Consider the following 27,300-nt stretch of genomic DNA (forward strand, 5'->3'; position numbering starts at 1 on the left):
GCCGCTGCTGCCTGCGCCGAGAGGGGAGGTGGGCTGGGGTCTAGGGCTGGCGGCTGAGCGGGCTCAGGCTTGGATGAGAAGGCAGTGTGGTGGCAGGAGAGGTGGCTGGACCTGAGGGTCCGGCGCTGGCCCCTGCTCTGCTCCTAACACGCTCTGGAGCTTTTGCAAGTCACTTCTGCTCCAGGCTTCCTCATCTGTAAAGAGAGAGGGTTGAGCTGCGTGATCTCAGAGGTCCCTCCAGTGCCGGTGAATCTATCGTCTTTCCTTAGTGCGTTTGTAGCACCCTGGCGTCATGCACAATCATTTGCCCTGAACAAGCCTTGTCATCCTGCCAGAGCTGCCCAGAGCAGCCCTCAGGCTCCAGGGTGGGGCTGGGGTGCCAGCGTTCACGGGGGAACAAGATGGCCATTCACCACTCATTCAGCAAATACTGAGTGCCTACTGTATGCTGGGAATAGGGCTGCACTGGGCATCCCACGTGTGTACGTGTCGGGGCGGCGGGGGGAGGAACAGGCCTGGCTCGTGGCCTCAGGGAAGTTATAGACCCAGGTCTCCACGGGGAGAGATGCAAGGAGGAACGTGGAAGGAGAGGTGAGGGGCCCACGAGCCTCCAGTGGGCACTGTGGGGGGGTCGAGTACAGAGCTGAGCCCCAATTCTGCCACAGTGAGCGCCTCAGTCCCTCGTGCTTTGTCCTGGCAGGCCCTGGGCTCTGAGGCCCTGGCAGACTCGGCCTGCACATGGCAGCTCCGTGGAAAGGAGCCCTCCTCCCCCAGGTCTGCAGCGTGCCGACTGCGTGGTTTGTCTGCGGCGAGGTGCCTGGAGAGGACGAAGAAGCAGGAAGGCACGGGCACTGGCAGGGCAGCAAGACGCTGGGGTTTTGGGTATCTCCCTGCCACTCAAGCCAGCTCTCTCGGAACCCTTCAGGATCCACTGCCTCCTCCTTACTCCCACCAGAGAAAACACACAATGACAGTCACCCAGTGCCATGTGTCCAGGCCGGGAAGGCTTCACTGGGATTCTGCACGTGCCCCCGCCCCCGCCGGTGACATTCAACCTGTCGTATCCATTCTGTACAAAGCTGTTTGCTGAATAAAAGACATAAATCACCCATCCCCTTGGAGACTGAGACAGCCCAAGCCACCGCTGTCTCCAAGATGCAGCCAGACTGGAAGGGGAGAGGCTGAAAGTCTCTGGGAGGGGAAGGGAGGGGGCCCTCCCCCCACTCCTGGGCCTGGGGGGACAGGAAGAGAGGAGGAGCCGGGCCAAGCAGGATCTGTCCCAGCCACTGATCCACGTCTGGGCGTCACAGATGCGGTGACATTTGCCTCCGGGGTCAGGCCCTCGGTGCTCTGGGAAGCTGACCTCTCCATCCCTTTGTGTCCTAGTTCCATGGATGTCCCATTCCAAGAAACAATGTATCCAACCAGGCTTTATCAAATAATAATAGGAGGCATTCTGAGCTCAAAGGGCCATGTCCATTCCAGTGCTGACCTGGGAAGGTGTTGCGTTTTGGTTGTTGGCTTTTGTTTTTTGTTTGTTTGTGTTTTTAGGAGAAACCAGCCTTAATTTCCTCATTTGTCAAATGGGGATAATAGAACCAGTCATATGAATTAAATTTTAAGTGCATATAAAGTGCTTAACTCAGTGCCTGATGCTTAGTACATTCTTTTAAAATGTCAGCTATTTCTATTATTATTTTTCCCACTTAAAAGCACAGGGCATTAGACCCCCCTCGCCTCCCCTTCCCCTCAGCTCCCTCCCCTAACACAGGGAAACCTCAGACTCCTCAAGGCTGGTCTGAGACAGAGTTCCACGCTGGGGAAGGGAGGAGACCACCGCATGCTTGGAGGAAGTCCTCCGCTGGTGCTGAGGGGGAAGGGCAGTGGGGGCCAAAGGGCAGTGGGCATCAGGATTCTCTGGGGCTGGAAGCGTCTTGCTCTCAGTTTTCACATGGCTGGGAAATTTGACTCTGCTCTATTTCCTTTCTAAAGTGTGCGCTTCAGCAGGTTTGAAGGCCAGCGGATGGGGAAATGTTGTGTGCTGGCTGTGAGCAGTCTCTTTCCTGGCCCAGGTGATCTTCACACCCATGGAGGGCATCTGTCATTTCCAAGGAAACGCACGAAGGGCAGCTTTGGGGTTGAGTAGCCAGAAGAAAGTTTCCCGGGTGTTCCTTCTCTCACTGTGTCTGCTCCATTCTTTGTTAGATATTAGAGTCTGACGTTTTAGTCAGATTTCATTATTTCATTTCCATGGAAATGTTTTGGCCAGAGTGCAACAGATTTGTTCTTCTTAGGGGACATTCAGAAATGAAGACAGACTGTCTGTCAAACTCAATAGGCTGGAAGGCTCTGGCCTCTCATCGCTAGGAAGGAATGATTTGAGAAGGTCCTGCGTGTTGTCTGTGTGTAGCTTTGGAAGGGTTGCCTTGCTCCTGAGGAGATCCACGGGGCAGGGGAGAGCAGGCTGGGGCCCAGGTCCACTCTGACGGGTCTGGCGGAGGGTGCAGAGAGGCTGGGGCAGGCAGGGATAGAAGACTTCGGGGGCTATTTCCACTGTTCTGAAAACTTGATGCTGCCCCCCACCCAGAGGAATGGAAGGAGGGGGTCTCTTCTAAATGTGGTCTCTTCGGGTTTTATGACCTTGACCCCTCACCTCTCCAGTGCCCTTTCCCCCATCCCCGCCACCGCACACACACACACAGACACACAGACACACAGACACACACACACACACGCTCACACACACACAGATGAGAGATTCTACTTAACAGGAAAGAGTCATTGGCACTTAAAAGAATCATTTGCTCCTGTATGTGGAGATCCTGGAACCCCAGAGTGGGGTGAAAAAGTCCAGAGTTGAGACTCTCTTTGGCTTCGTCACAGATGCATAGAACTTGGGCTTTTACAAAAATGAACATACCCACCACCCATTCCCTTCCTGAGTACCCAGGGCCCAGCTCTGGAGAGGTCTCCCTCGATCCTGTGTGATGTTCAGGCGTGGCTGAAACTGGCCGCTCTTTGCAGTGGGACTTCCTGGGAGCCACACTCCCCGCGGGTTTCTCAGGAGGGCCGTCTGTGAGTGAGCAGGCAGCTCACACATATCCAGCGTGTACCGTGTGCCCGCAGGGACGGTTCTAAGAACCTTACATGCACAGCCTCATACCATCTTGCCAGCAGCGCTGTGAGGCCAGTGCTGGGCGTCTGCACCAAATGAAGGAACCGAGGAACAGAGAGGGTGGGTCGCTTGCCCCAGTCCCAGAGCCGACCAGCGGCTGAGATCTGAAGCCTGGCAGAGTGGTCCATAACCTGAGCCCTAAACTCTACACCATCCTGCCTTGTGCTTCATCCCAACAGATGTGTGGTCCGAATGCCTTTACAGTGCTTGTCAGAGCCCAGCTGTGAATCACGGTGCTGAGAAACGCTTTGGACGGTCAGCTAGTCCAGCGCTCTCATTTTACCCGGCCAGGGACTGAGGCCCAGAGAGAAGAAATGACTAGTGCCCAGGCCAGGGGCAGAGTAATTGAACTGAATCAGATGCTATCCCATCCCTGACTCACCTTTATTTGCTGGGCCCCAACCCTCTCATCTGGGAAGAAAACAGAGCTGAGAAACTGATCCACAGATCTCCACTGATCTGAGCTAACTCAGTTTCCTCTCTCTGATCGATGTATGTTTTAAACAGTTGATGGGTCTAATGATGAAATTTCAGGCAGAGTTCACTGGCGATGAAGGAAAGGGTCTTCATACCTACGCTAGAGGGAACTGCAGATCTACTTACTCACGGGGCACGTCAGCTCCGATTCGGTCCCTAACGAGAACTCTCATTTCTTTTTTTTTTTTTAATATATATATATATATATATTTTTTTAAATTAATTTTATTTATTTATGGCTGTATTGGCTCTTCGTTTCTGTGCGAGGGCTTTCTCTAGTTGTGGCAAGTGGGGACCACTCCTCATTGCGGTGCGCGGGCCTCTCACTATCGTGGCCTCTCTTGTTGTGGAGCACAGGCTCCAGACGCGCAGGCTCAGTAGCTGTGGCTCACGGGCCTAGTTGCTCCGCGGCATATGGGATCTTCCCAGACCAGGGCTCGAACCCGTGTCCCCTGCATTGGCAGGCAGATTCTCAACCACTGCGCCACCAGGGAAGCCCTAATATATATTTTTTAATTGAAGTATGGTTGATTTACAATATTGTGCCAATCTCTGCTGTACAGCACAGTGACTCAGTTATACACGTGTAGACATTCTTTTTTTAATATTCTTTTCCATTATGGTTTGTTGCAGGATATTGAGTATAGTTCCCTGTGCAAGGTGCATTAGGACCTTGTTGTTTATCCATTCTAAATGTAATAATTTGCATCTACCAACCCCAAACTCCCAAACCATCCCTCTCCCTCCCCCCCGCCTTGGCAACCATAAGTCTGGAGAACCTCATTTCTTAAGCTCTGTTATAAACTGGGAGCTTTACATACACTGTCTGTTCTAAAACCCATACCACCCTGCCCCACCTGCCCACTGGATGTTTCAGGTGTTAGCTCCATTCTAGAGATGAGGAAAATGAGGCACAGAGAGGCTGACTGGAACTGAAGACCTATATGGTGGAGACAAGATTCAAACCCAAGGGTGCCTGACACCAAAGGCCTGACTTCTTCCCGTCCTACCCCTGTCATTGGCACAGAGCGTGGGTCTCAAAGTGTGGCCCCCCAAACAGAAGCAGCACCCCGGAACTCGTTAGCAATGTCGATTCTCAGACTCCAGCCCAGACGCCTGGATTCAGAAACCCTGGGGTGGTGCCTAGCTACGTGCATGTTGATCAGCCTGCTGGGTGATTCTGGTGCGCCCTCAAGTTTGAGAACCACGGGCGAACAGGGGGCTGCCAGGCCCAGCAAAAGGGAAGTGGCCTCGGCATCCACACGGACTCCCGATTTGTGGGAGCAGTTTCAAGGTGCACCAGCCGCCATCCCTTCTGAGGACTTCAAACAAGATTTTCTTTGTCCCCGTGTTGTCACCAGGGACTCTGGCAGGTCCTCCTGCGTCAGTTCCCTTCTGCTCTATTTTCTTGGCCACGTTGCACTTTTCCAGAAAGCCTTGACCTTTGTTAGGCACGTTATGAGTTCCGACTAACAAAAATAACTCCCTAGCGGACGGGGATATTTTTAATTGAATTGTATGAGACAAGAACTGCAGAAATAACAGCCGGGTTCCTCCAGCTCATGGCGGTGGGCGGTTTCGTTTTCCATCCTGATCCTGAAACCCGGCCCCGGCTCCGCCTGGAGCAGAGCCCCACATGGGCACCGCACACACCTCTTCCCGGCCTTGGCCTGTACCTCACCTTCCAGGTCTTTGCTGTCTCTTCCAGCCAATTAAAAATCCCTGCTGCTATCATTACCTATTTTCAGCTCCCAGCCAGTTCCTTTGTCTGCCAGACACTGTCTTGCTATCATTAAAAAAAAATAGTTGAGATGACGAAATTCATTTTGATCACTGTTGTGTAGCCGCTTCATCTCCCCGCAACACAGACTGACGCCGCACACGATGTGCTAACGAGCAATTTCCTGCAAGGTTGTACCTGTTTATACAGATGCGGGGAACATCTGTGCTTACACTTCCCCAGCCCTTGGGAGGGACTTGCCACAGAATCCCACAGAAAGGAGAAGCCCCCACCGCAGCAAGAGCACCTCCGCCGACACCCCCAGCAGGAGCACCTCCGCCGACACCCCCAGCCAGCGGCCCCTCCGAGGCGGGTGCAGACAGCACCTCAGGGGCAGCCTCAACAGGGCCAGTTCAGCAGGTTCTCATCACTCCCTGGCCCGCGTAGCTGGCTGAGGAAGTGGGAAGCACGTGCACTCCAGGCCGCCTCGCCGCCCGTGGTCTGGAATCCACGGGGCCCTTCCCCCGGCAGCCGTGTCCAGGGGTCAGGTCCAGCGGATCGGGGCCACCGGGCAGAGCTTCCAAAGGCGCCGGCCGCAGGGCTCCTTCCCCAGCTGACCGTGTGCTCACAGTACCGTTCGTTCTTGAGCTTGGTCTGTCACTCACTCCTTCATCCACCCCAGGAATGTTTACTGAGTTCATACATACGCCAGGGATGCAGAGACTGACTCTGGGCGTCAGGGAGCGCGTGGCCTGGTGGGAGGACAGGCAGATGCTTGGGTGACACGGGAGACACAGCAGAGGCACCGCGGAGGTCGAGGAAGATTCCAGAGAGAGGGAAGGCAGACCTGGAGGTTGGGGGTGGGCGGCAGGAAGGAGGAGCAGCGTGTGCAAACCTGGGGCTGTGGGAGAGCCAGGATGCGGAAGGGGCGGGAGAGTCTGGGAGTGACCAGGGCCGTGCTTTGCTGGGGAACTCAGGCTTCATATGAGGAGTGTGGGAAACCTTGAAAAAATATAAGCAGAGGAGTGAGTGACAGGGCCAAGTGGCCGTCCTAGAAGTGTTGTTCCGGAAGATGCTTTGGAGGCAGGGAGGCTGGTTCGGAGGCTGTTGAAGTCCCAGTTGTGGCCAGATGATGAGGCCGTTACCCTCAGCAGAGGCTGCAGGGAGGGTAGAGGCGAGTGGAGACCAGAGGCAGGGAGAGGCAGCAGGGTCTGGTGACTGGGGTGGGCGGAGAACAGAGGTGGCCAATCACAGCCAACAGCCTCCTAGGCTGCTGAGAATTCGGAACACTAGGTCTTTGTGTGTGAATATGTCTTTGCTGCAGGCCCACTGGAGTAATCTGTGCAGATTATACCAAATAAACACGTATATATTTTTAGCTTTGAGGGGAGAGCGATGCTGGGTGTGGTGACATTTCATCTGAAGAATTCCTCAAACTAGACATTATCAAATATTTACTCAGAGCAAGTTAAAATATTAAATACTTGGTAAAACATAAAATATGTACACCCTGACTTTCCTGCAAGAGATGCTAGCACAACTTGTGGCCTTGTGAAGATTGCCCAAGGACTGACCTTTGCACTCAGCAGCCCTCATCCACGCTTAGTAGCACCATTACTTAAGGTGGTCTCTTATGAACACTGTAGATTAACAACAACAACAACAAAAATTAACTAGTTAGTGACTGATGGTAAAATAATAAGGGTGACTCACTGCTACACTTAAGAGTTGTAGTGTGCGGTGGCATTCAGAGCCATAGGAATGGGTGAGGCCCCTAGGAAGAGGCTGTAAAGTGGGGAAGGGACCTAGTGGCCAGCCCTGAGTTAGAAGCCAGGTGGAGGAGGACAAGGAAGAGGGCCTGCGATGGAGGAGGGGTGCCTCCAGAGAGGGAAGAGTCAACCTAGGGGAGGGCAATGGGTTGGAAACAAGAGAGAGAAGTGTTCCAAGGAGGGAGTCTTTAACCGCGTTGATGCGGCCAGGAGGCTGGTGCGATGAGAACAGACGTTGGCGCCATTGGACTTGGCAATACGGCAGCCACTGGTGACCTTGATAAGAGTTTTAATGGAATGCTGGGGTAGATGCTTGGCTGGAGCGGGTTGAAAAGTGAATGGGATTGAGCAAGTGGAAATAGCATGAGTAGGGATGACTTCTAGAAGTTTGGCTCCAAAGAGGAGTAGAGGGACTTCCCTGGTGGCGCAGCGGCTAAGAATCCGCCTGCCAATGCAGGGGACACAGGTTCAAGCCCTGGTCCAGGAAGATCCCACATGCCATGGAGCAACTAAGCCCACGAGCCACAACTACTGAGCCCACGTGCCGCAACTACTGAAGTCCACGCACCTAGAGCCCGTGCTCTGCAACAAGAGAAGCCACTGCAATGAGAAGCCCGTGCACCGCAACAAAGAGTAGTCCCCGCTCGCCTCAACTAGAGAAAGCCTGCGTGCAGCAACGAAGACCCAATGCAGCCAAAAATAAATAAATTAATTAATTTTTAAAAAAAGAGGAGTAGAGAAAAGAATTAGTGACTACAGAGCAAAGAAGGGTCGAGGCTGGGTTTTAATTTGTAAAATAGAAAAGGCAAGACTTTGGGTGCTAATGACGATGATTGAGTAGATAACTAAACTGATATGAAAGAACATCTCCAACTTCATGTGTCCAAAACTGAAGTCTCGATCTCTCCTCCAGCATGTGTCCACCCATCTCAAAAACTAGTACCACCAGGCCCCCAGGTGTTCAAGCCCGAGCTCTGAGACTCACCGCCAACTCCTTTTCCCTGCCGCCCACATTCCTTCCATCACCTTGTCCCATCAGTTCTCCCTCCAGGATGTCTCTCAGATTCTGAGCTGGCCTGGTCTGTTCAGGTCTGTTCAGGTCCATTCAATTTGTTCCACCTTAGCCAAGGCTCGTCATCTCTAGCTTGAACCTCTGTGGGTGCATCCTGATGGCCCCCTGCTTCTCTCTTGCTCCTGCCCTTCCTTTTTCATTCATTCTCGCCCAACACCAGAGAAATCATCTTAAAACAAACTGGATCTTATCACTCCTCTGACCGTACCCTTCTATTATTTCCCACTGTCTCACTGACCCTTCCCGGACCTTGAAAGTGCTTTCCTACCACAGGGCCTTGGTGTGTGCTGTCTTCCCCACCCCTCCCCCTCCCTTAATCAGATCCTACTCATCTTTTAGGTCTCTGCTCAAATGTCACATCCCCAAAGAGGCATTTCTGGACACACCAATAGAAAGTACATCTTCTTTGTCCCCTCACAAAACCCTGTCCTTTCCCTACACAGAACTTGTCACGATTATAATGAAATAATTATTTTTGACTCTGCATTTAATGCCTGTCTCTCTCGCGGGGACAGGATCTGTGTTTGTGTTGTTTGCCACTTATTCCAGGTCCCTAGCAAAGTGCTGCACATGCAGAGGCGCTCAGTGCATGCGGGGGGAGGGGGGGGAGGGGGGAGGGAGGGGGAGGGCAAGTAAGCTACTGGGGGTCAGAGAAAGCCCCAGGAAGCAGAAGGTAGGGGGTCAGGGGTTTGGTCCGCTGCTGTGGGCTCCGTGTGCCAGGCCAGCTCAGAAACTGCAGGGCGGCCACGTGCTCTCATGTGACTGCTGACAGTGAAGTGGCCTTCACCCATGACTCTGTGATGTGTCCATCTGCCCCTCCTTGGCCCCTCACAGGTCCCACCAGGCATCTGGGTGAGAGAGCAGCCCCCAGCCAGAGATGCATTAGCAACAGCCCCCGAGAGGGAACATGCCAGGAATGCGATGTGTGCAGTCCCCCGGCAAGGTCAGCTCTCTTGTGAGCTTTGGTTTCCTCATATAATAAAAAATAACAGGATGATGCTTAATATCCCACAGGACTGAGGAGATGAAGTCATTGCCCACTTAGCGAAGCACTGAAAAAAATACTCAGTGAAGGAGGTGCAGAGGGAGCTGCCCACTGGAGTAGATTGGGGAGGGTCTCCCTAGCAGAGGGAACACCAAGCAAGCCCCTTTGCAGTCTCAGTTTTACCTTCTGTAAAATGGGGAGATTATACACCAGAAACGACCACCCAGAAACGTGTGATTTTTTTTACCTTTAAGGTGATCAGAGAGGAGAGGGCTGTTGGCTGTGCTGGTGGAGGTGGCAGAAGGATCTGGAGAACTGTCAGCCCAGCAGGATTTCAGGGTGATGAAGAAGGAGGACAGGAGGGGAGATTTTAGGTGCAAGTGATCTGCAGAACACGGGAAGAATGGGAGACGGGGAGAGGAGAGAAGAGATAGCCAAGGTCAGGTGCAGGCTGGCACACTTAGGGAGGGAAAGGAGAGCCACGCTGTGGGGAGGGGCGAGGACCGTGGGTAGTGATTCCTGGATGACGGAGCCCCCCCCTACAAGGTGAGTGTCCACCAGAGCATGGCCTCGGCCCGGCCACCTGCCCCGGGAGGGCACTGGTTCCCTGGGAGGCGGGGAGAAGCAGCCTGTCATGTGAGCTGTATTCCAAAGCCAGCCAGAAACGACGCTGCCCTCCCCTGCTACCTGCAAGCATCCGCGGAGCCTCCAGAGGCTGACTGTGGGCCGGCTCTGGGTCTGGGTCCTCATCAGAGAATGTCACGGCGCGGGCAAGAGGTCACCTGGCCCAACCCCCAGCTCTACAGACAGGAAACGATTTGGGGGCAGTAGTGTCTTTCCGCCTCTCAAGACAGCTTCTGGGGGTTTTGCAGAAAACGTCTAGATTTTTTCTCAAAGATCTGACAACGCCAGACCACCTGCCCCTCAAACAGCGATGCCTGTGGTGGCAACTGCGGGGAGCAAGGCAGGAAATCAGTGTGCGTGCGTGCGTGCGCGCGTGTGCGTGCGTGCGCCTGCGTGCGTGCGTGCGCGCGCGCGCGTGCCGTGGAGAAGGGGTGGGGCTGTGTCTGTCTCTCCCGCCCGCGCTCCCTCCCTCACCACCCCACCACAAAAGCAGCCCCTGAGAGCCGCGAGGACACGCGTGCTCCCGTGAGCTCCCGGGCTCTCATTTTAAAAGCATCCCCCCCACCTTGCGCTCGGCTCAGCCATTCGTTTTCAGTTTCTAAGAATCGGCTGGCGACTTTGAGGGATGCTGATTCCCAGGCCCTGCTCTCAATCGTCTAGTTGGTAGATCTGGGGTAGGGCCGGGGCCCTGCATGTTAACCGGCCGCCTGAAGGCTCTGCCATGGGGTCCTGCAAGAGGTGGGCTGTATGCAGCCTCCCCAGCCCCTGGCACAGGTGTCTGCCCGCAGAGGCCTGCCCACCCGGCGCCGTGGTGGTGTAGCCTGCTCCCCGCTCTGCGGGCTGGCGTTTCCACCGGCTGAGTCTCCTGCCCCGGTCCTTGACTCTCCGGCTTGTTACCGGAGCTTTCAGCTGCCGCCCCGAGTGGCCAGCAGCGGTCACCTGAGTGGAGGGCTGGAAAGCAGGCCGCCGTGCTTGGCTGGGCACGTCCGCCAGCTCCCGGCTGCTCTGCGGCCGCCTCCTGCCGCTTCCCTCGGTGCCCGTCGTGGGGTCAGCCCCGGTCCAGAGCACGGGGGACAGTCCATGGACAGAGGTTCTGGGAGGGACACCGCTGAGGGACACAGGGTGCCGGGACCGTGGGGTTCAGAGTCGTGCAGGGGGGCCAGGTCGGGGGTGGGATGGATGGACTGACAGGGGCAAGTCCTGGACACCAGACCGCGGGGACCAGGGCCGTTCTGGGGTCCTCCGGGCAGCCGGCCTGTGTGTCAGGGCTGGCCAGGCTGGGGCCCGCTGCCTGCGCCTGGGCCTTGCAAGAGTCGGCGGGGCCCAAGGACGAGAGGCTGCAGCGTGGCTGTCCCCTGCTCCACACCCAGGCCTGCCCAGCCCGGCCTGCCGAGCCTCCTCCCCCTCGTCTGCTCTGCCTTCTTCTGTCTGTCTGTCCCTCTTTCTCCTCTTGTCTGTTTTTCTCTTGCTCTCTGTCTCTGTCTCTCCCTCCCTCTGTGTCTCTCTCACTTGACTCTCTACCCCCGTGTCTCTCGCTGTCTCTGTGTCTCTGTCTCCCTCCCCGGCTCCCGCTCGTGGCCCTCCTGCGGCACTGGTTCGCCCCCTCCGACCGGCATCCTGTCTGGCTCAGTCGTGCTCGATTCGTCCCTCCCAGCTGGGCTGGGCTGGGGGACACGCAGCTGTGGGCCCTGTGATGCTGCCCTGAGTTCACCTTCCCTCACCTGGGGACGGCCCAGGGAAGAGGCGACAGGAGCTGCCCTCTCACCTGCTGGACCTGCTGTCCGTCTCAGGTGCCGAGACGCAGCCCATTCCCATCCTTGGGCCAAGTCCTTGCCTCCCACCTCCCAGTCCCTGCCCCACCCTCTACTGAGGCCGCCAAGCCTGAGAGAAGCCCGGGCTTCACCAAGCTGAGCGCGGCTCCCAGCCTGCAGACGGCCATCTGCCCTGTCCTGGGGGAAAGAGCCCCCAGCCCTGCCCTCTCTGGGTGGCCTCGAGACGCCCCCTCCTCCTTGTTCCCCCCAAGAGTGGGGGGAGGCGGGGCCGCCGACCACCAGGCCCCTGACTGCCGCCACGGGGGCTCCTTGCTTTCTCCTAAGAACCGACAGCTGAGCCAGGGTCAAGCGGGGACCCCCAAGTCTCCCAGGCCGCGGGCAGCCCCAGAGCTGATCACGGAGGAGTTGGGGCCTGCTCAGGGTGGGACAGGTGGGCAGTGGTGTCCAGGGCTGTGATGCTGGTGGCGTCCACCACGGGCTGTGGGAACGGAGAGAGGGCAGGGTGGGGCAGGTGTAAGATGACCAGGACAGAGGAGAGCGGAGCAGCGCGTGGGTGCAGAAGGGGACACGTCCGCTCCACGTGGGAGCCTGTGGCCCGCTGCTCACGGCCCTGGAAGCGGGGCACCCCGAGGAGGGTAAGGGTGGATACGCCGGGGGCTGGGAGGTCCGGGGGAGGGAGGCCCAGGAGCAGGCCAAGCCAGAGGAGAGACAGTGACTGACGGGGGTGCCTGGCACCCGTCCCCACCACGCACCGAAGGGGGACGTGCAGAGGCGAACTCTCCAGGGCCAGAGGTGGCATTTCGGAGGTGGAAGGACCCTTGGGGAGCAGGACTCTGACCCTCCCTTCTGAGAAAAAGAAACTGAGGCTCCAAGAGGTGAGCCTGTGGCCCCAAGCCACAGAAAGTCGCGGTTGGCCCGGGCCCAGAGTCTGGCTGCACCTGTCACCCTGTCCCCTCCACGTGAAGCTGACTTGCCACTTACCTGGGGGGAGAGGTGCTCCTTGTCTGCAGGCGCTCCGACCTGGGAGGGGCGGTGTAAGAGGAGGTTCCCAAACGGGACGGAAACCAGGGAGAAAGGCCCCGAGAGGCCTCGGAGAGGACAGAAGAGAAACGCTGTTCACCGTTTACGCCTCTGACCCTGGACACTCCGGGGCTGAGAGGAAAGGACCTGCGTTCGGAGGCAGCAGGCTCGGCCTCCTGCTGGCCCTGGGGCCTCGGACAGCTGGCCGCAGCCCTGGGCCCCAGGGTCCGGAGGTGGGAGGGAGGCCCTCAGCCAGTGCCTCGCAGGGCTGTCAGGTGGGGGGAGGTGTGAGGGTCCTCGCGGGCGGTGGAAGGAGACCCTGGGGGTGGGTAGGGTAAGTCCCCCCTTGTTGGTCACAGACACCAAGTCCCCACTCCCCACCAGGGTGGGGCTTCCAGCCAGCGGGTGGGCCGCGCCCTCCTCCCAGCTCTGGTGGGTGCAGGGAGGTTCGGGGCCCACGGCCCTCACGAGCCCCTCCCCTCCCGGCCTCAGCTGCGTGGTGGACGAGATGGACTTCTCCGCCATGGAGCTGGACGAGGCCCTGCGCAAGTTCCAGGCGCACATCCGCGTGCAGGGCGAGGCCCAGAAGGTGGAGCGGCTCATAGAGACGTTCAGGTGGGACCCTTCCCCAGCCCCACTCCCCTCGCACACGCCCGGGACCTGGGGGGGGCGGGCGGGGAAGCAGAGTGGCCGTGAGCCTGGGGGCCAGGAGTCCCTGGCGGGCCGCGAGGGAAGCAAAGATGCGGGACAGACCCCTCGGGCTCTCCCTGCAGGCACCTCACCGCCCCCATCGACCAGCACATCTTTCCTGAGCGTCTGTGTGAGGCTGGAACGGGGCCGGGAGTGGGGTTTCGGGGGTCCCTGGGTGTGTGACAGCCGCCCCGTCCCCTCAGAGGGGGTGGGGACCGAGGTAGGGGGCAGACGGCAGTCGGCGGCGGGAGGGGGAGCCTCCCTGGGCTCAAGCCCTCGGAGGACTGGGCACGTTCCCAGGTCCCCCCACCGCTGGAGCCCAGGGAGGGTGTGGGCCCTCAGCGCCCTCACGTGTCTCCCCCACAGCCAGCGCTACTGCATGTGCAACCCCGAGGTGGTGCGGCAGTTCCACAACCCGGACACCGTCTTCATCCTGGCCTTCGCCGTCATCCTCCTCAACACCGACATGTACAGCCCCAACATTAAGCCCGACCGCAAGATGATGCTGGAGGACTTCATCCGAAACCTGCGAGGTAGGGGAGGGGCGGCGGGAGGAGCGGGGACGCTGCTCAGGGTCATTCCGGGAGTCCCAGCCCCGATGCTAGGTTGTCACCCCGGTGGTCAAGGGCACTGCGTGCCGCTCTCTGGGCCCGGTCTCGCAGAGCAGCCCTGGGGAAGTTGCTAGCATGCCAGCCATCGCGGTGGGGGGGGGGTGGTTTCCAGGAGCTGCTGCCACTGTCCTGCAGCAAGCGGCAAGGGCCCCTGGGCGACGCCCCTTGCCCTCTGTGTAACGTCCTCCATTAGGCGACCTCCAGGCCCCGGGCACCACGGCCGGTGCCTGGGTGGTACCGGCCCTTCCTGCTCCACGACTTAGGAGAGGAGAGCCACGAGCAGGGCCTTGAGATAAACTTTATAGCGTTTACCAGCCAAGTCGTCTCCTAACTGACGTGTGTTGGATTCAGGTTTCCTGGGTTCCATCGCTTCCTCGTTTTTAGTTTACTTCCAGAGAAAAGGTACACTGGAGACAAACTTTTTAAGAGTTTGCATGTCTGGATATTTCTTTTTCTATCCTCAGTCTTGATTGAGAATTTGTCTGGGAGCAGAATTCCCGGTTGGAAACATTGAACTCAGAACTTGGAAGGCGTTGCTCCGTTGATTTTTAGGTGTCAGTGCCGCTACTGTTACAATTCCTGACCTCTTGCTTATGTTCTTTCACTCTCCCTGAACATTTTTAGGTTCCTCTGTTTGTCTTTTGTGTTCTGAATTTTCACCATGATGTGCCTTGTTACGGTCCTTCTTTCATCCATTGTGCTGGGTACTACGTTCTTCCTTTTAGTCTAGAAACACATGCCTCTGATTGTGGGAACTCTTTTTTTTGTTGTTTTTTTTTTTTGATAGAAAGGAAAGATGCTTTATTCAGAAAAGCCGGCAATCTGGGGAGAAGGTGGACTTCTGTCCAGAGACCAACTCTGAAGATTCTGCTCAACCGTGACAATTTTAAAGGGAAAAAGGGGAAACAATCTCAGTTAATCATTAAAGCAGGAGGTCAGATTCTTTGTCATTTTTCCATTGCACGCAGACCTGCTGACTTCTCCTGATATTCCTTGGGACGCTATCTTGCTCAAGTGGTCTGTCTGCAATTGAATTCTTTTACCCACGTGGTCCGCCTGTGCCCTCGGGGTACACCTGCAAATTTACTAAGGGGGACCTAGGGGTAGAGAGTTAGTCATTCTTTAACTACTTAATTCTTCATTCTTACTCCTTCTAATCCAGGAGAGGAATCAACAGGTTAAGTGAGGCATTTTGTACATTTAGTAAAGCAGAAATCAGGAGCTAGGTTGAATGTTGCTTAGTGATCTCATCTTTATGATGAAGGTCTGAGGAAAACAGGGATGAACAAACAGAAAAGGGGAAAAGGAGCTGCTTACAATTTCATCATCTACGTAAGTCAAATCATTAAGCTGTATACCTTAAACTTATACAGTACTGTATATCAATTATATAGCAATAAAACTGGAAGAAAAAAAAAGAAAATCAGTTGGTACTTTCAGCTGTATCCAGTTGTTGATTAACTCACAGATAGACCTGATAATTTAATATTCACAAAATATTTAACCTCACATAGTAATTTCAGATCAAATTATTTGTACAGACTCCTTTGTGTCCCTACTAGTAAAGTTTTAAAAATTCTGTAAAGTGTAAAAGTTCTGCCCCATCTGGCAACTGCCTAGACATCTTCGCATAAGCTTATATTATTTTAGAAAACTGTATACATATACTCCAATATACAATAGCTCTAATTAGAATTTATTTTCAGGTGGGAACTCTTCTTAAATATTGTATCTGATCATTTTCCCTATCCATTTTCCATATTCTCCTTCTGGAACTCCTATTATTCAGGTGTTAGAACTCCCAGTTTGAGCCTCTGATCTTTAGAGCTCTCTATCTGCCATCTTTGTCTTCTCATTTGACTTTCTTGAAGATGTCCCTCGGCTTTATCTTTCAAATCTCCTACTAAGTTTTTCGTTTCTGCTGTCTTATTTTTCATTTTCAGTAACTCTTTTTTGCTCTCTAAGTGTTCCTCTTCTATAGCATTTTGTTCCTGTTTTGTAGATGCAGTATCTTCTTATTTATCTCTTAAGATATGATGTTTTTTTCTGATGAAACTTGGTTGTCCATCCATATTTAACAGTGAGCCACTAAAAGGCTGATTAAAACTCTGAGCATGCATGGGGTTGCTGACTGATGGACATTCTCATAGCAAGATTTAGTTGAGCTGTTTCATTGGGAGACCTGACTGCAGAATCTTTAGATATTTTCTCTTGTGCTGGTTGCTTTCTCAAAAGAGAAATGTCCAGTCCGTTGCCCAGAGGGTATGAGTCTGTCTGCCAGTATTCCGAGATCTTTGTGGGAAATGGGTTGAGGGGGTCTCCTAATACGTAGACATCATCTCCATCCCCCAGTTTTCAGCACAGACTCCCACCCTTGGCTGGGCTTGGGGTCCCCCAGCCCAGAGTTCCTGGTTCATCCCTTCCAGAGGATGAAGGCTCCATCAGAAGACTGGGGTGGAGGAAGGGGCGGGGATATCTAATTGCCTTTTAAACTGATTTTCAACTGACTTTCCTGTTTCGAGCCCACCTTCACCTCCACCTCCAGGGGCTGCAGCAACTCCAGAGCCCTTGGTGGTTCTGAGCCTCCGAACCTCTCTGCTGGCTTCTGTTTCTTCTTTCCCAGGTTTGCGGATCCATGTCCTCATTCACCCACTTCCAGGTCCCCTGGTGCCACTGCCTCTTTCCCCCGTCTCTGCCTTTAAAAAAAAAAAATTCCTTTTTCTAGGGCATTCAGAAGGAGCAGAGGGGGTGCAAGCTGCCGTCTTTACCTGGGAGCCCCGTGTGCTCAGTCCCTGGCCTGCTCTTTCTTGCCCCCAGCCTGGCTTCTTCCAGGCCCCTGGGTGCCCGACTTTCAGAACCAAACTCAGATGTGGGAGAAACAGGGTCAATACAGAGGGTCTCTCACAGAAGGTGTAATGTCCTCTCGGCACTTAGGAAAACTCCTTGGAGAGCACTTGCCCAAGATGTTTTATTTTTAATTTTTCCCTCTTAAAAAAAAGGAGTGTATAATCATTAAAGAAAGATTCAGAAAAAGTAGAAGACTTTTTTTTTTTTTAATTGCCTCTGTTTCTACCTCCCGGGGAAAGTTGTTTTCGTGTTGGTATATTTCCTGCTGGTATCCTTTGCTGCCAGAGTCTGAACGTCACTGTGAAGTGGGAGATGGGTGGCAGTCTCCTCACAGCACCACCACGGGGGCTGCCCTCCTCTCCTTCGCTTAATGTCTCACTACCCACTCCCCACCGCCACCCCGTGCTCCCAGCGAGGGGAGAATCTTGTCACCACTCGACAACGAATCACTGAGCTCCACGCTCCCTACCGGAGGGGAGGGGAGGGCCTGAAGGCCGACACAGCGATGCTCAGCGACGCTCCTGGCGGGGCTGGGGTGGAGGTTGTCAAGACGGGAGAACCGGGGGAGCAAAGGCAGGACCACGGGGGCCACGTTCAGAGATGGGGAAGGAGGCCTGGGAGGGGGGAGCGGAGGCCCTGGCTATGGAGCAGCAGGAGGGGGCGCTGGGGGCACGTGCTGGGCCCTAGTGTAGTAGTTCTGGTACCTGGCAAAGGAGCTCATCCCTGCTTTAGCGGGTATGGGGAGCCAGCCATTGAAGACTTCGGAGCGGGGACAGGACAAAATCAAGGCCATTCTTCGGGAGCGGCAGTCAGGTAGGGGGCGCCCCCTCTCTGGCTCCAGGCCCCTGACACCCCCTCCCCTTGCCCGTTCCACGGCCGTAGGTGTGGATGACGGGGCTGACATCCCCAGGGAGCTGGTGGTCGGCATCTACGAAAGGATTCAGCAGAAGGAGCTCAAGTCGAACGAGGACCACGTCACGTATGTCACCAAGGTGGAGAAGTCCATCGTGGGCATGAAGACAGTAAGTGCCCACCACAGAGCAGCGCTCACTGCGGGGGATCATTTCCCCTCCCGGGGCTGCAGAGGCCCTGTCTCCATCTCCTTACCTTTCCTTCTTCCTGGCATCTCCTCCTCATCTTTCAGAAATGTGTTCCCCTTCTTCGCTCACTTGTAGTTACTGTTCGAGTGCCTCCGTGTGCTGTGCAGGGCACCCTCTTCCTTCCACCTGCCCGATTTCCTCATTGCTCCCTGCGACCAGCTCCTGCGGCAGGAGAGATTGAAGTGAAATATTGAGAAAGACGGCCCGGTGCTCTAGGGTCGCAGCACCTGGACGGCCAGATAGGGAGGTGTTGGGTGGTATGGGTCCTGGGCATCCTGGATGGTCCTGCTGAATAGAAGGCAGGAAATGGGCTAAAGCAGGCTCTAGACGTGGGTTCTCAAATCCTTGGGGTGGCTCCTGAGTTGTAGCCTGTGTCGCAGTTTGCAGTGTTTTCCAAGTTTGCAGTGATTTTTAAGGGAGCATCCTCTGTAGACGTCAGCAGAGGCTCTGTATACCGTAGACATAAAGGTCCTGGCCTCCATCTCCCTAACCATCTCCCTAACCCTAACCTCCCCAAATTCTTGGCTCAGGGAGCAGTTTGGGGACCCCGTCTGAGGCTCTGCGCTGGACCCTTCCGCCCAGTCGTGCGGGGCCGGCCTTTTCTGGCCGGAGCCTGCTGTGCTGAGGTCATAGCCTCTGTCAGGTTTGCAGACGCCCCCTGAGGAGGCTTTCACACACTGGAGCAGATTCGCGGTGTCCCCGGGACCCCTCCCTCTTGCACACTGGAGTTTGGGTGTGCAGCCGAGAGAGGCACAGCCCGGGATGTGGGGCTGCCCTCACGAAGGCCTCGGAGGGAAAGGGGTGCACAATCCGAAGGCTCTTTTCAATTTCCTTTCCCCGCCTTTTATCTGCTCGCTGCGTCCGGCACCGTGAAGCCCTCTGGCCCAGCCCTGCTCCCTAAGGCGCCTGAGGAAGGGGGGAGAGCCCGGGGGAGGAAAGAGGGAGGGTCAGGGCCAACCTGGGCCTGCATCTGCTCTTCTGGAAAGTGGGCGCCGGGGGCAGGAGGGCTGCGACCTCGGCTGCTTCTCCGGCTGAGCTGAGCGCTGTGCCCCGGCCCAGGTGCTATCAGAGCCCCATCGCCGCCTGGTCTGCTGCAGCCGGCTCTTCGAGGTGACGGATGTGAACAAGCTGCAGAAGCAGGCCGCACACCAGAGGGAGGTGTTCCTCTTCAACGACCTGCTGGTGGTGAGTGGGGACCCCCGAGGGCTCCGAGGGCACCCCACCCCCCAGGATGCCATGACGCTGCAGAGCCAGTGGCTGACTTCCCAGCGTGGGGTGTGAGGTAGCCCGTGCAGATACGATCCTTCCTACTTTGCTAGTTACGAAGCCGAGGCACAGAGAGGTTACCTGCTCATGGTTCCCGGGTCCCGCTGCGAATGGACTAGACCCCAGAGCCTCTGCCTGCCCCTCATTACGGGGAAGCTGGGGCTGGAGGGTGCAGGGCTGCACGTCCGTCCCACAGCCTGGGAAGTGCAGGCGGCCTGAGGGGGGCCCACACTGTCCCTGGGCCCAGGGGGAATGCTGGCGTGCGTGTGGGCGTGTGTGTGTGTGTGTGTGCTTGCGCACGTCTGTGGGGTGCTTGGCCTTTGCTCTTTGAACACAGGTATCCATACAACAAATATTTAATGAGGACCAACTATGTCCCAGGCAGTGTTCTAAGTGCTGGGAAGCAGAGTGAACAGGGTCTGGCTTCTGTCTTTTCCTCAAACCCCACACCTTCTCCAGCCACGAGTCATACTGGCACTACCTCTAACATCGACCCAAATCCAACGCTCCCCGCCTGAGGTCCACCTCCTCGGAGTAGCTCCCGGACCTCACCTCCCTCCACGCCTCTCCTCTGCCGCCCGCCCCCTGCCCCATCAGCTGCCTCCCCAGGCCGACTCCAGGCTCCCTCCGTCTCAAGCCTTAATCTTGCAGCTCCATCGTCTGCTTGAAAAGCTCCCCAGACCTTGCACGAACCCCTGCCTCTCCTCATTCAGTGCAGACGCTCTCCCCCCACCTCACAGGTGGCCTGCCCACCCACCGTCTGGTCCTGACCCTACTTCGTCTTCAAAACACCTACCAGTTTCTGCAGTTACCCTATGTGTCCGTTTCTTCACGTTGCTTTTTGGCTTACTATGCGATGATGGATTGATCCACTGATTGATTTATGGACCCTGAGGGTCCTCCTCTACCAGCACTGGCACCCTGAGGGCCGGGCTCCCCCGTCCTCTCCTGTGTCCCAGAGCCCAGCTCAGAAGGTGCCGAAGAAACATTTGTACACCGAGCAACTGCTACCTCAGCTTGCGTTTCAGGAGACAAGGGAGGTAGAAAATAATTAAGAAGACAAACAAGATAATATCAAACTGGGGGAAGGTGCTATGAAGACAACAAAGCAGGGTGATAGGTTGGAGTAGCTGGTGTTAAGGTGGATTTTTTTTTTCTCTTATTTTGTTTTTGTTTGTTGTAAAGGCTGGTCAGGGAAGGAATCTCTAAGGAGGCGGCATTTGAGTTAAGATCTAAGTAATGAGAGTAACCCAACCATGCAAGAAGCTGCAGGGCGAGTTGTGGAAGGAAATAGCAGGTGCAAAGGCCCTGTGGTAGGACTGAGCCTGCCCCGTTCAAGCTAAAGGAAGGGCAGCATGGACTGAACATAAAGCCAGAGTAAGGCAGGGACCAGACCAGGTGGGGCTTACAAACCAGGGCAGAAAGTGTGGACTGGCCTCTAAGTGCTGTGGGAATGACCACTGGAGCATTTTGTGCAGTGAAGACCGTATTTTGATATTGTGTCTGTACGTATGTATGTGTGTGTACATGTGTGTGAATGTATCCTAAGTGTGTAAGTGGGCATGTGTGTGCATGTCTCTTTCTGGGTGTTTACTTGTGTTCACAAGAGCCCTGGGTGTTCACTCATCCAGGTGTGTAAGGCATGTTTATACACACGCACACCTGTCAGTGCACGGCTGTCCCCCTGTCTTGGACAGATTCTCAAACTCTGCCCCAAGAAGAAGAGCTCCTCCACATACACCTTCTGCAAGTCCGTGGGCCTCCTGGGCATGCAGTTCCACCTCTTTGAGAACGAGTGTAAGTCTCGGTCACCCGTGGATGTGGCAGAGGGGGGAGGGGGCGGGGGAGGGGGCAGGGGAGGGGGAGGGGCAGGTGCCCTGGAGGCCCCCTCCTCACCTGCGGCTGCTCACGGCCTGTGGGGCCTGGGGTCTGGTTTCCAGATTACTCTCATGGCATCACACTGGTGACCCCGCTCTCGGGCTCCGAGAAGAAGCAGGTGCTGCACTTCTGCGCCCTGGGCTTGGACGAGATGCGGAAGTTTGTGGAGGACCTGAAGGAGTCCATCGCGGAGGTGACGGAGCTGGAGCAGATCCGGATAGAGTGTAAGGACGCGGTGACCCCAGACCCTCCAGGCGGCCGGGCTCCGGTCAGGAGCAGGGTCGCTTGCAGACAGACACTCCGTGCACCCCTGCGGAGGGAGTGTGGGCGAGCAAGGCCCCTCCTGCACTCCCGAGCCCTCCCTGCCCCAGCCCCACGGCACCATCATGGCTGATGGATGCCTCACAGTTAAGGCGAGGTACCTGAGGGTGTACACATGCGTGTGCACAGGTAGCCAGGCCGTGGGGCGGCGTGTGGGCCCCTCGGAACAGAGAACTCTGCTGGGCTTGACCAGGACCAGCAAGCGAGCCGGCCCTAAAGGCGGGCTTGCAAACCGAGGTGGTCCGGGCCTGGAGCACTTCTTCCCACCGAAGCTCCCTGGCAGTGTCCTCCCCTGACCCAGTCCAGATTCACACATCACACCTGGTTGTTTCATGGTTTTCATCTCTTCTCACCTGGAATAGCCCCCCACTTAATTTTTTCATAACGTCATCTCCTTGAAGAGTCCATCTGGCTTTCTGACTGTCCCTCGACTTGGAGTTGTCTTTCTGTCCTCCAAGGAGTGCCTTGGTTCCCGATTGCTCCCGTTCAGGAATTGTAGGCAATCTCTGCGCCTCTTCATCTGTCCGGGTGGTTTACCGGTCACCTCTTGGTTCAAGAAAAGAGCAGTGACGCTCTGTGGTCTCTGCCCACCTGCAAGCCTTCCTGGTGAAGCATTGCAGCGGCTTCAAAGAGCCTTTAAAGGAAGATTAAGTAAGAATGGATTCAGAAACTAAAACAGAAAATAAAAACAGACTCCAGGTCTGCCTTACATGGCCACTTAGTTGAAAAGTATTTCTAAATTGGTATAAATCCCTTGGGCAGGAGGAAAGGCGGTGGGAGTTTCTAAGCAGGGACCGATGCGCCAGGGCGGTGCTATTTCATCAGCATCTCTGGAGCACCTACTGTGTGCCAGGTGGTTTGTTTAGGTGTTCACGGGGAGGCCGCAAGGCAGGTGTTGGCCCCCACTTCACGGATGGAACTCAGAGCAGTTAAGGGATGCGTCTAAGGTGCAGATTAGAAGCGGAGGATCTGGCAGCTGCAGTGAAGTCTGATTCTAAGGTTCACGTACTTTCCACCCTGAAAATGAGGGGATAGCTTCTGTTTATAATTTCCTAAGGAAACAACGAAGTCAGGTTAAAACAAAAACTCACCAGGGACTTCCCTGGTGGCACAGTGGTTAAGAATCCGCCTGCCAACGCAGGGGACATGGGTTTGAACCCTGGTCTGGGAAGATCCCACATGGCGCGGAGCAACTAAGCCCTTGCGCCACAACGACTGAGCCTGTGCTCTAGAGCCCGTGAACCACAACTACTGAGCCCACGCGCCACAACTACTGAGCCTGTGCTCTAGAACCCGTGAGCCACAACTACTGAGCCCACGCACCACAACTACTGAGCCTGCGCTCTAGAGCCCGCGAGCCACAACTACCGAGCCCATGCACCACAACTACTGAGTCTGCGCTCTAGAGCCCGTGAGCCACAACTACTGAGCCCACGTGCCACAACTACTGAGCCTGTGTGCCACAACTACTGAAGCCCGCACACCTAGAGCCGGTGCTCCGCAACAAGAGAAGCCACCGCAATGAGAAACCCGTGCACCACAACGAAGAGTAGCCCCCGCTCGCTGCAACTAGAGGAAGCCTGCACACAGCAACGAAGACCCAACGCAGCCAAAAATAAGTAAATTAAATAAATAAATTTATAAAAACCCAAAAAACCTCACCAGACCAGACTGTGAAACTAACTCAGTATCGCCTGGTACAGGGAGGGTGTAAATTCCCTTTCTCCTCTCCGTTGGTGACGTGAGTTCAGGGGTGTAACAGACAGACTCTTTTCAATGCCACCTTGGCTGTTGATCTAGAACATTCTCAGAGACACACCCTCTTGTCAGTATGTCCTAGATGGGTCCGCACAGCCGCGGAGCACAGCGCCCACGGGTGGGCACCAGCATGGCTGCCAGAAGTCCCTTTCCCCATTAGCCTGGGAGCAGCAGGTCCTGCCCCTCCCAGTACTAAGGAGGAGATATCGCCAAGATCCGTGTGCTGAGGGCAGGAGAGCAGGGACCAGGCTCATGTCTGCTCCTGTTCTTCAGATGGAGAGAAAGGGAAGAAAGCTGAGGAAAGAGGAAGGGCTGCTCAGAGAGGCAGGGAAAAAGGAAGTAGAAAACAGGAGAAAGTGGCCACAGCTCCCGTTTCTCGAGCACTTACTACATGCCCGCACTGGGCTGAAAGCCGAGCCTATTGTATGAATTGCTGCTACATCTTTCCAGGAGGTGAGAAGTATTATCTTCATGTTGCAAATAAGGAAACTGAGTCTAACAGAACTTAAGGAAGTTGTCCAAATTCACGCAGTCAGTGACAGAACAAGACTGGCACCCAGGTTCCTCGGATGCCTTGCTTGTAATTACAGCGCTAACTTCTCCAAAGCCAAGACGGCCCCTCTGGGGAGAGAGAGCCACTCTCACTTCAGTAAAAATATTGAGTATTGCTTGATGGTGTGACTCAGGCAATCGGCACAAATGGTTCTGGTTTGGGGTTTGCAGGCCGGTGCCCCCAGATTATAGACGACTAGACAGGCAGAAAATGGGACCCAAGAGAGTAGCTTTAATACAAGGAACTTGAGTGATGTCTCCTGGAAAAGAGGAACGGAGGAGAGATTTAATAACGGCTGTCAAATCTCCAAGGAGGGTAACTGGCCGTTCTCCAGCACCACCGAGAACAGACAGGAAGGAACAGGTTTACATTCTAGAGAGAGGAATTAAAGCCGAGTAGCCAGACAGACCTCTGCCGGGGCCTCGGGCAGCTGGGACCTCCTCGTCGGGGGAGCTCAGCCAGCTGGCTGGACGGCACCGGCGGTGCTGAGGCTGCTACACCAAGTGAGCCTTTGATGTCGTCACAGGAGCTGGTATTTACTGAGCCCTTGCAACATTCAGACCTTGTTCTAAGTGCCTTAATGTCTTTCCTCCTGTGATCCTCTTTTTCTTTTTTTTTAAAATAAATTTATTTATCTTTTTATTTTTGTCTGCGTTGGGTCTTCGTTGCTACGCACGGGCTTTCTCTAGTTGCCGCGAGTGGGGGCTACTCTTCGTTGCGGTGCCCGGGCTTCTCATTGCGGAGCACAGGCTCTCAGCACGTAGGCTTCAGTAGTTGCAGCATACAGGCTCAGTAGTTGTGGCACACGGGCTTAGTTGCTCCGCAGCATGTGGGATCTTCCCGGACCAGGGCTCGAACCCGTGTCCCCTGCATTGACAGGCGGATTCTTCACTGCGCCACCAGGGAAGTCCCCTCCTGTGATGCTCTTAATGACACTCTGAAGTGGACACTGCAGTCCCCTTAAGGGAGGCACAGAGAGGATAAGTAACCTGCCTGAAGCTGCATAGCCAGGCAGCATCAGAGCCAGGATGCAGACCCAGCTGTTGCCTCCCTCTTATCAACCTCTTCCACCTGCTCTCTGGCTGCCAGAACAGGGGCTGCCAGCGCCGGCATTGAAGCTGACAAGAAGCGGGTGCCGTGTGTTTGGGAGCCCCTCTTCCTCCTCCTCCTCCTCCTGCTCTCCTCTCATTTCTCCTCTCCCCTCTGTGTGCTAGAGGTCAGGGTTTCTCTCCATTCACGAGCCTCTCCATTCCCCAGGGGAGCTGGAGAAGCAGCAAGGAGCGAAGACTCTCTCCTTCAAGGCCGGGGGAGCCCAGGTGGACCCACAGTCGAAGCAGGGATCGCCCACAGGTGAGTTCCAGACCTGCGGCCCTGGCCCACGTGGAGGCCACTCAGCGCCCCTGGCCTTGGGGTCCTGGGGATTCGGGTGAGGGAAAGGCTCGTTTCCATGGCCTCACCTGCTGGGGCTTTAGCAGTGAGACTGAGGGGGAAGGTGAGAGAGAAACGTGCCCACTTACAAAGGTCACTGTTCCCCCTGGAGGCATCAGGCTCAGGGCTCCGACATCCTGCCCCAGTGCCCGCTTGTTCCCTACGCACACCGGGGATTAGGGGTGTGGGAAAGGGAAACCACGTGAGAAGAAAATGCCGTGTCTGTGGCTGGGAGCAGGTGAGAAGGCAGGTGGCCAGAAGGGTCTGGAAATCTTGATCTGCCCCATCAAGACCTTTCCCTAATGAGCCAGCATCACTCTCTAATCCCAGGCCCGAGTCAGCACCCCGAAACCCAGATGAACCCTCAAACCCAATTTCTCAAATGATTTCTTCAAGTTGAATTTTCACTCCAGACAAGTCAAGCCAGCTTCAGATTTTGTATCACCTTTGGCCACGTTCTCTAGACCCGCTCCCTGCCTCCCACTGCCCCCTCCTACCTTTCCCCCTCCCCTTCCCCCCTCCCCCCAACCTGCAGGGAGACAGGAAGAGTTGCCTCCACCCCTCACCCCCCCACCCCTGCTCCATCTGCCCCAAATAGAAAAGAATTAGGAGAGGTGGCATGAGAATTAAATCCCATCCCAGCAAACCCCAGCGAACCATCCAGAACTGTTCACTAATTAATTCAGTCATTTATTCCTACATTTAATGAACACTTACTGAGTGCCTGCCATGTGCCTTGTGCTAAGCCCTGGAAAGCCAGGGTCCCAGCAAGACGTCAGCTTGAGCTGAGACACTCCAGCGGGCTCCATGCTGGTTCCAAACCCCCGGTTACAGCCACGGTGCCGAGATGCTGTATCAGCATCACAGGACTGGTCACACCAGCTGGGAGAGGAGATTTGTTTTCCAAGCAAGACTCGGGGCTCTTTTAGCTCATGGAGACCCTCACTGTGGTGTCTCCTCTGTGTATGCGTCTGACCTGCCACCACGCGTTCATAATTCTCCACCCGCCCTGGTTTTCAGCTGGCCCTTCATTTCTTTCTTTCTTTCTTTTTTTTTTTTTTTATAAATTTATTTTATTTATTTATTTTTGGCTGCATTGGGTCTTCATTGCTGCGTGCGGGCTTTCTCTAGTTGCAGCAAGCGGGGGCTACTCTTCGTTGCGGTGCCGCGGGCTTCTCATTGCGGTGGCTTCTCTTGTTGCAGAGCACAGGCTCTAGGTGCGCAGGCTTCAGTAGTTGTGGCACACGGGCTTAGTTGCTCCGTGGCATGTGGGATCTTCCTGGACCAGGGCTCAAACCCGTGTCCCCTGCATTGGCAGGCGGATTCTTAACCACTGCGCCAGCAGGGAAGTCCTGGCCCTTTATTTCTACAAGGTCAGAGTACACGCTTGTTTTCACAGCTGTGTAATAGAGTCAAACCTCAGCCGTGATTGATTCCCGGACACCCCGCCCCACTCCATTCTCTGCAGCCCAGCCTGCCTCTTTGGGAAGCTGCAGCCCCTGGCCAGGCCCTGATGTGTATCTCCGGGGCCTTGTCCATCCGTTCCCTCCCCAGCTTCCTCTTGCGCTACAGAAAGCAGAGGGATGTGCACAGCAAGGGAACTAGCACCCTCCCCGGGGGTGTGAGAAATCAGAGGGGCCCCGGCCGAGGGCTCTGGGGTGCCTGCTGGGGGTAGGGGTGGGAGTCCGGTGACTGAGCCAGAAAAAATCATCAAGCTGTCCCCGGGTGTCTGCAGGGTCCCTGGTGCTGTGCCAGGCCCATCAGGAAGCCCTGGTAGCCGTCAGAGCCATTCTCAGCTACTTGTGCCAGGCCCTGCCCTGAGGCTCGTTGAATCCTCAGCACTCAGCTAAGTAGCAGGAACAGGAAAGGAACGTGGCCCCTCCCTCTCGGAGCCTGCGCCAGACACAGAGGAGCCCCTTTTGCTCTGGGGACCAAGAACCAAGGCCTCCTCACAACCGACCTGCGCAGTCCGTATGGGGCGCTCTGACTGTGGGTAAAGGAGACCCCACAATACCCAGCAAGGAAAAACGTCAGAGACCTTCTAGTCCACGAGGGCCCAGAGAGGTGTAGCGTCTTGCCCAAGGTCACACAGCTAGTATGTGGCAGAGCTGGGCTCAGATGCCCAGTCCACTGCTCCCGGAGTGGTGGGGGCCCTGGAGTCTCCGGCCGCCGCACTGAATTGCAGGGAGGCTTGGTTGGGGGCTGTGGGGCGGCGCAGACAGGGCTTTGTGCGG

General features: G+C 55.6%; 1 protein-coding gene across 6 annotated transcripts in view; it reads left to right on the plus strand.

Moving 5' to 3' along the window:
• Positions 1–27,300, plus strand: part of IQSEC3 (IQ motif and Sec7 domain ArfGEF 3) — a 100,115-nt gene that overhangs the window by 66,056 nt on the left and 6,759 nt on the right. For all 6 annotated transcript variants that reach the window (XM_082422066.1, XM_082422065.1, XM_082422067.1 and 3 more), the window contains 7 exons: positions 13,107–13,229; positions 13,671–13,837; positions 17,645–17,784; positions 18,922–19,047; positions 20,826–20,925; positions 21,069–21,230; positions 24,896–24,988. In XM_082422066.1, the coding sequence (XP_082278192.1) occupies positions 13,107–13,229; positions 13,671–13,837; positions 17,645–17,784; positions 18,922–19,047; positions 20,826–20,925; positions 21,069–21,230; positions 24,896–24,988 (911 nt within the window). The remainder of the gene's footprint in view (positions 1–13,106; positions 13,230–13,670; positions 13,838–17,644; positions 17,785–18,921; positions 19,048–20,825; positions 20,926–21,068; positions 21,231–24,895; positions 24,989–27,300) is intronic.

This window comes from Balaenoptera physalus (genome assembly GCF_965194825.1).
Source record: "Balaenoptera physalus genome assembly, chromosome: 13".
NCBI classification, from domain to species: Eukaryota; Metazoa; Chordata; class Mammalia; order Artiodactyla; family Balaenopteridae; genus Balaenoptera; species Balaenoptera physalus.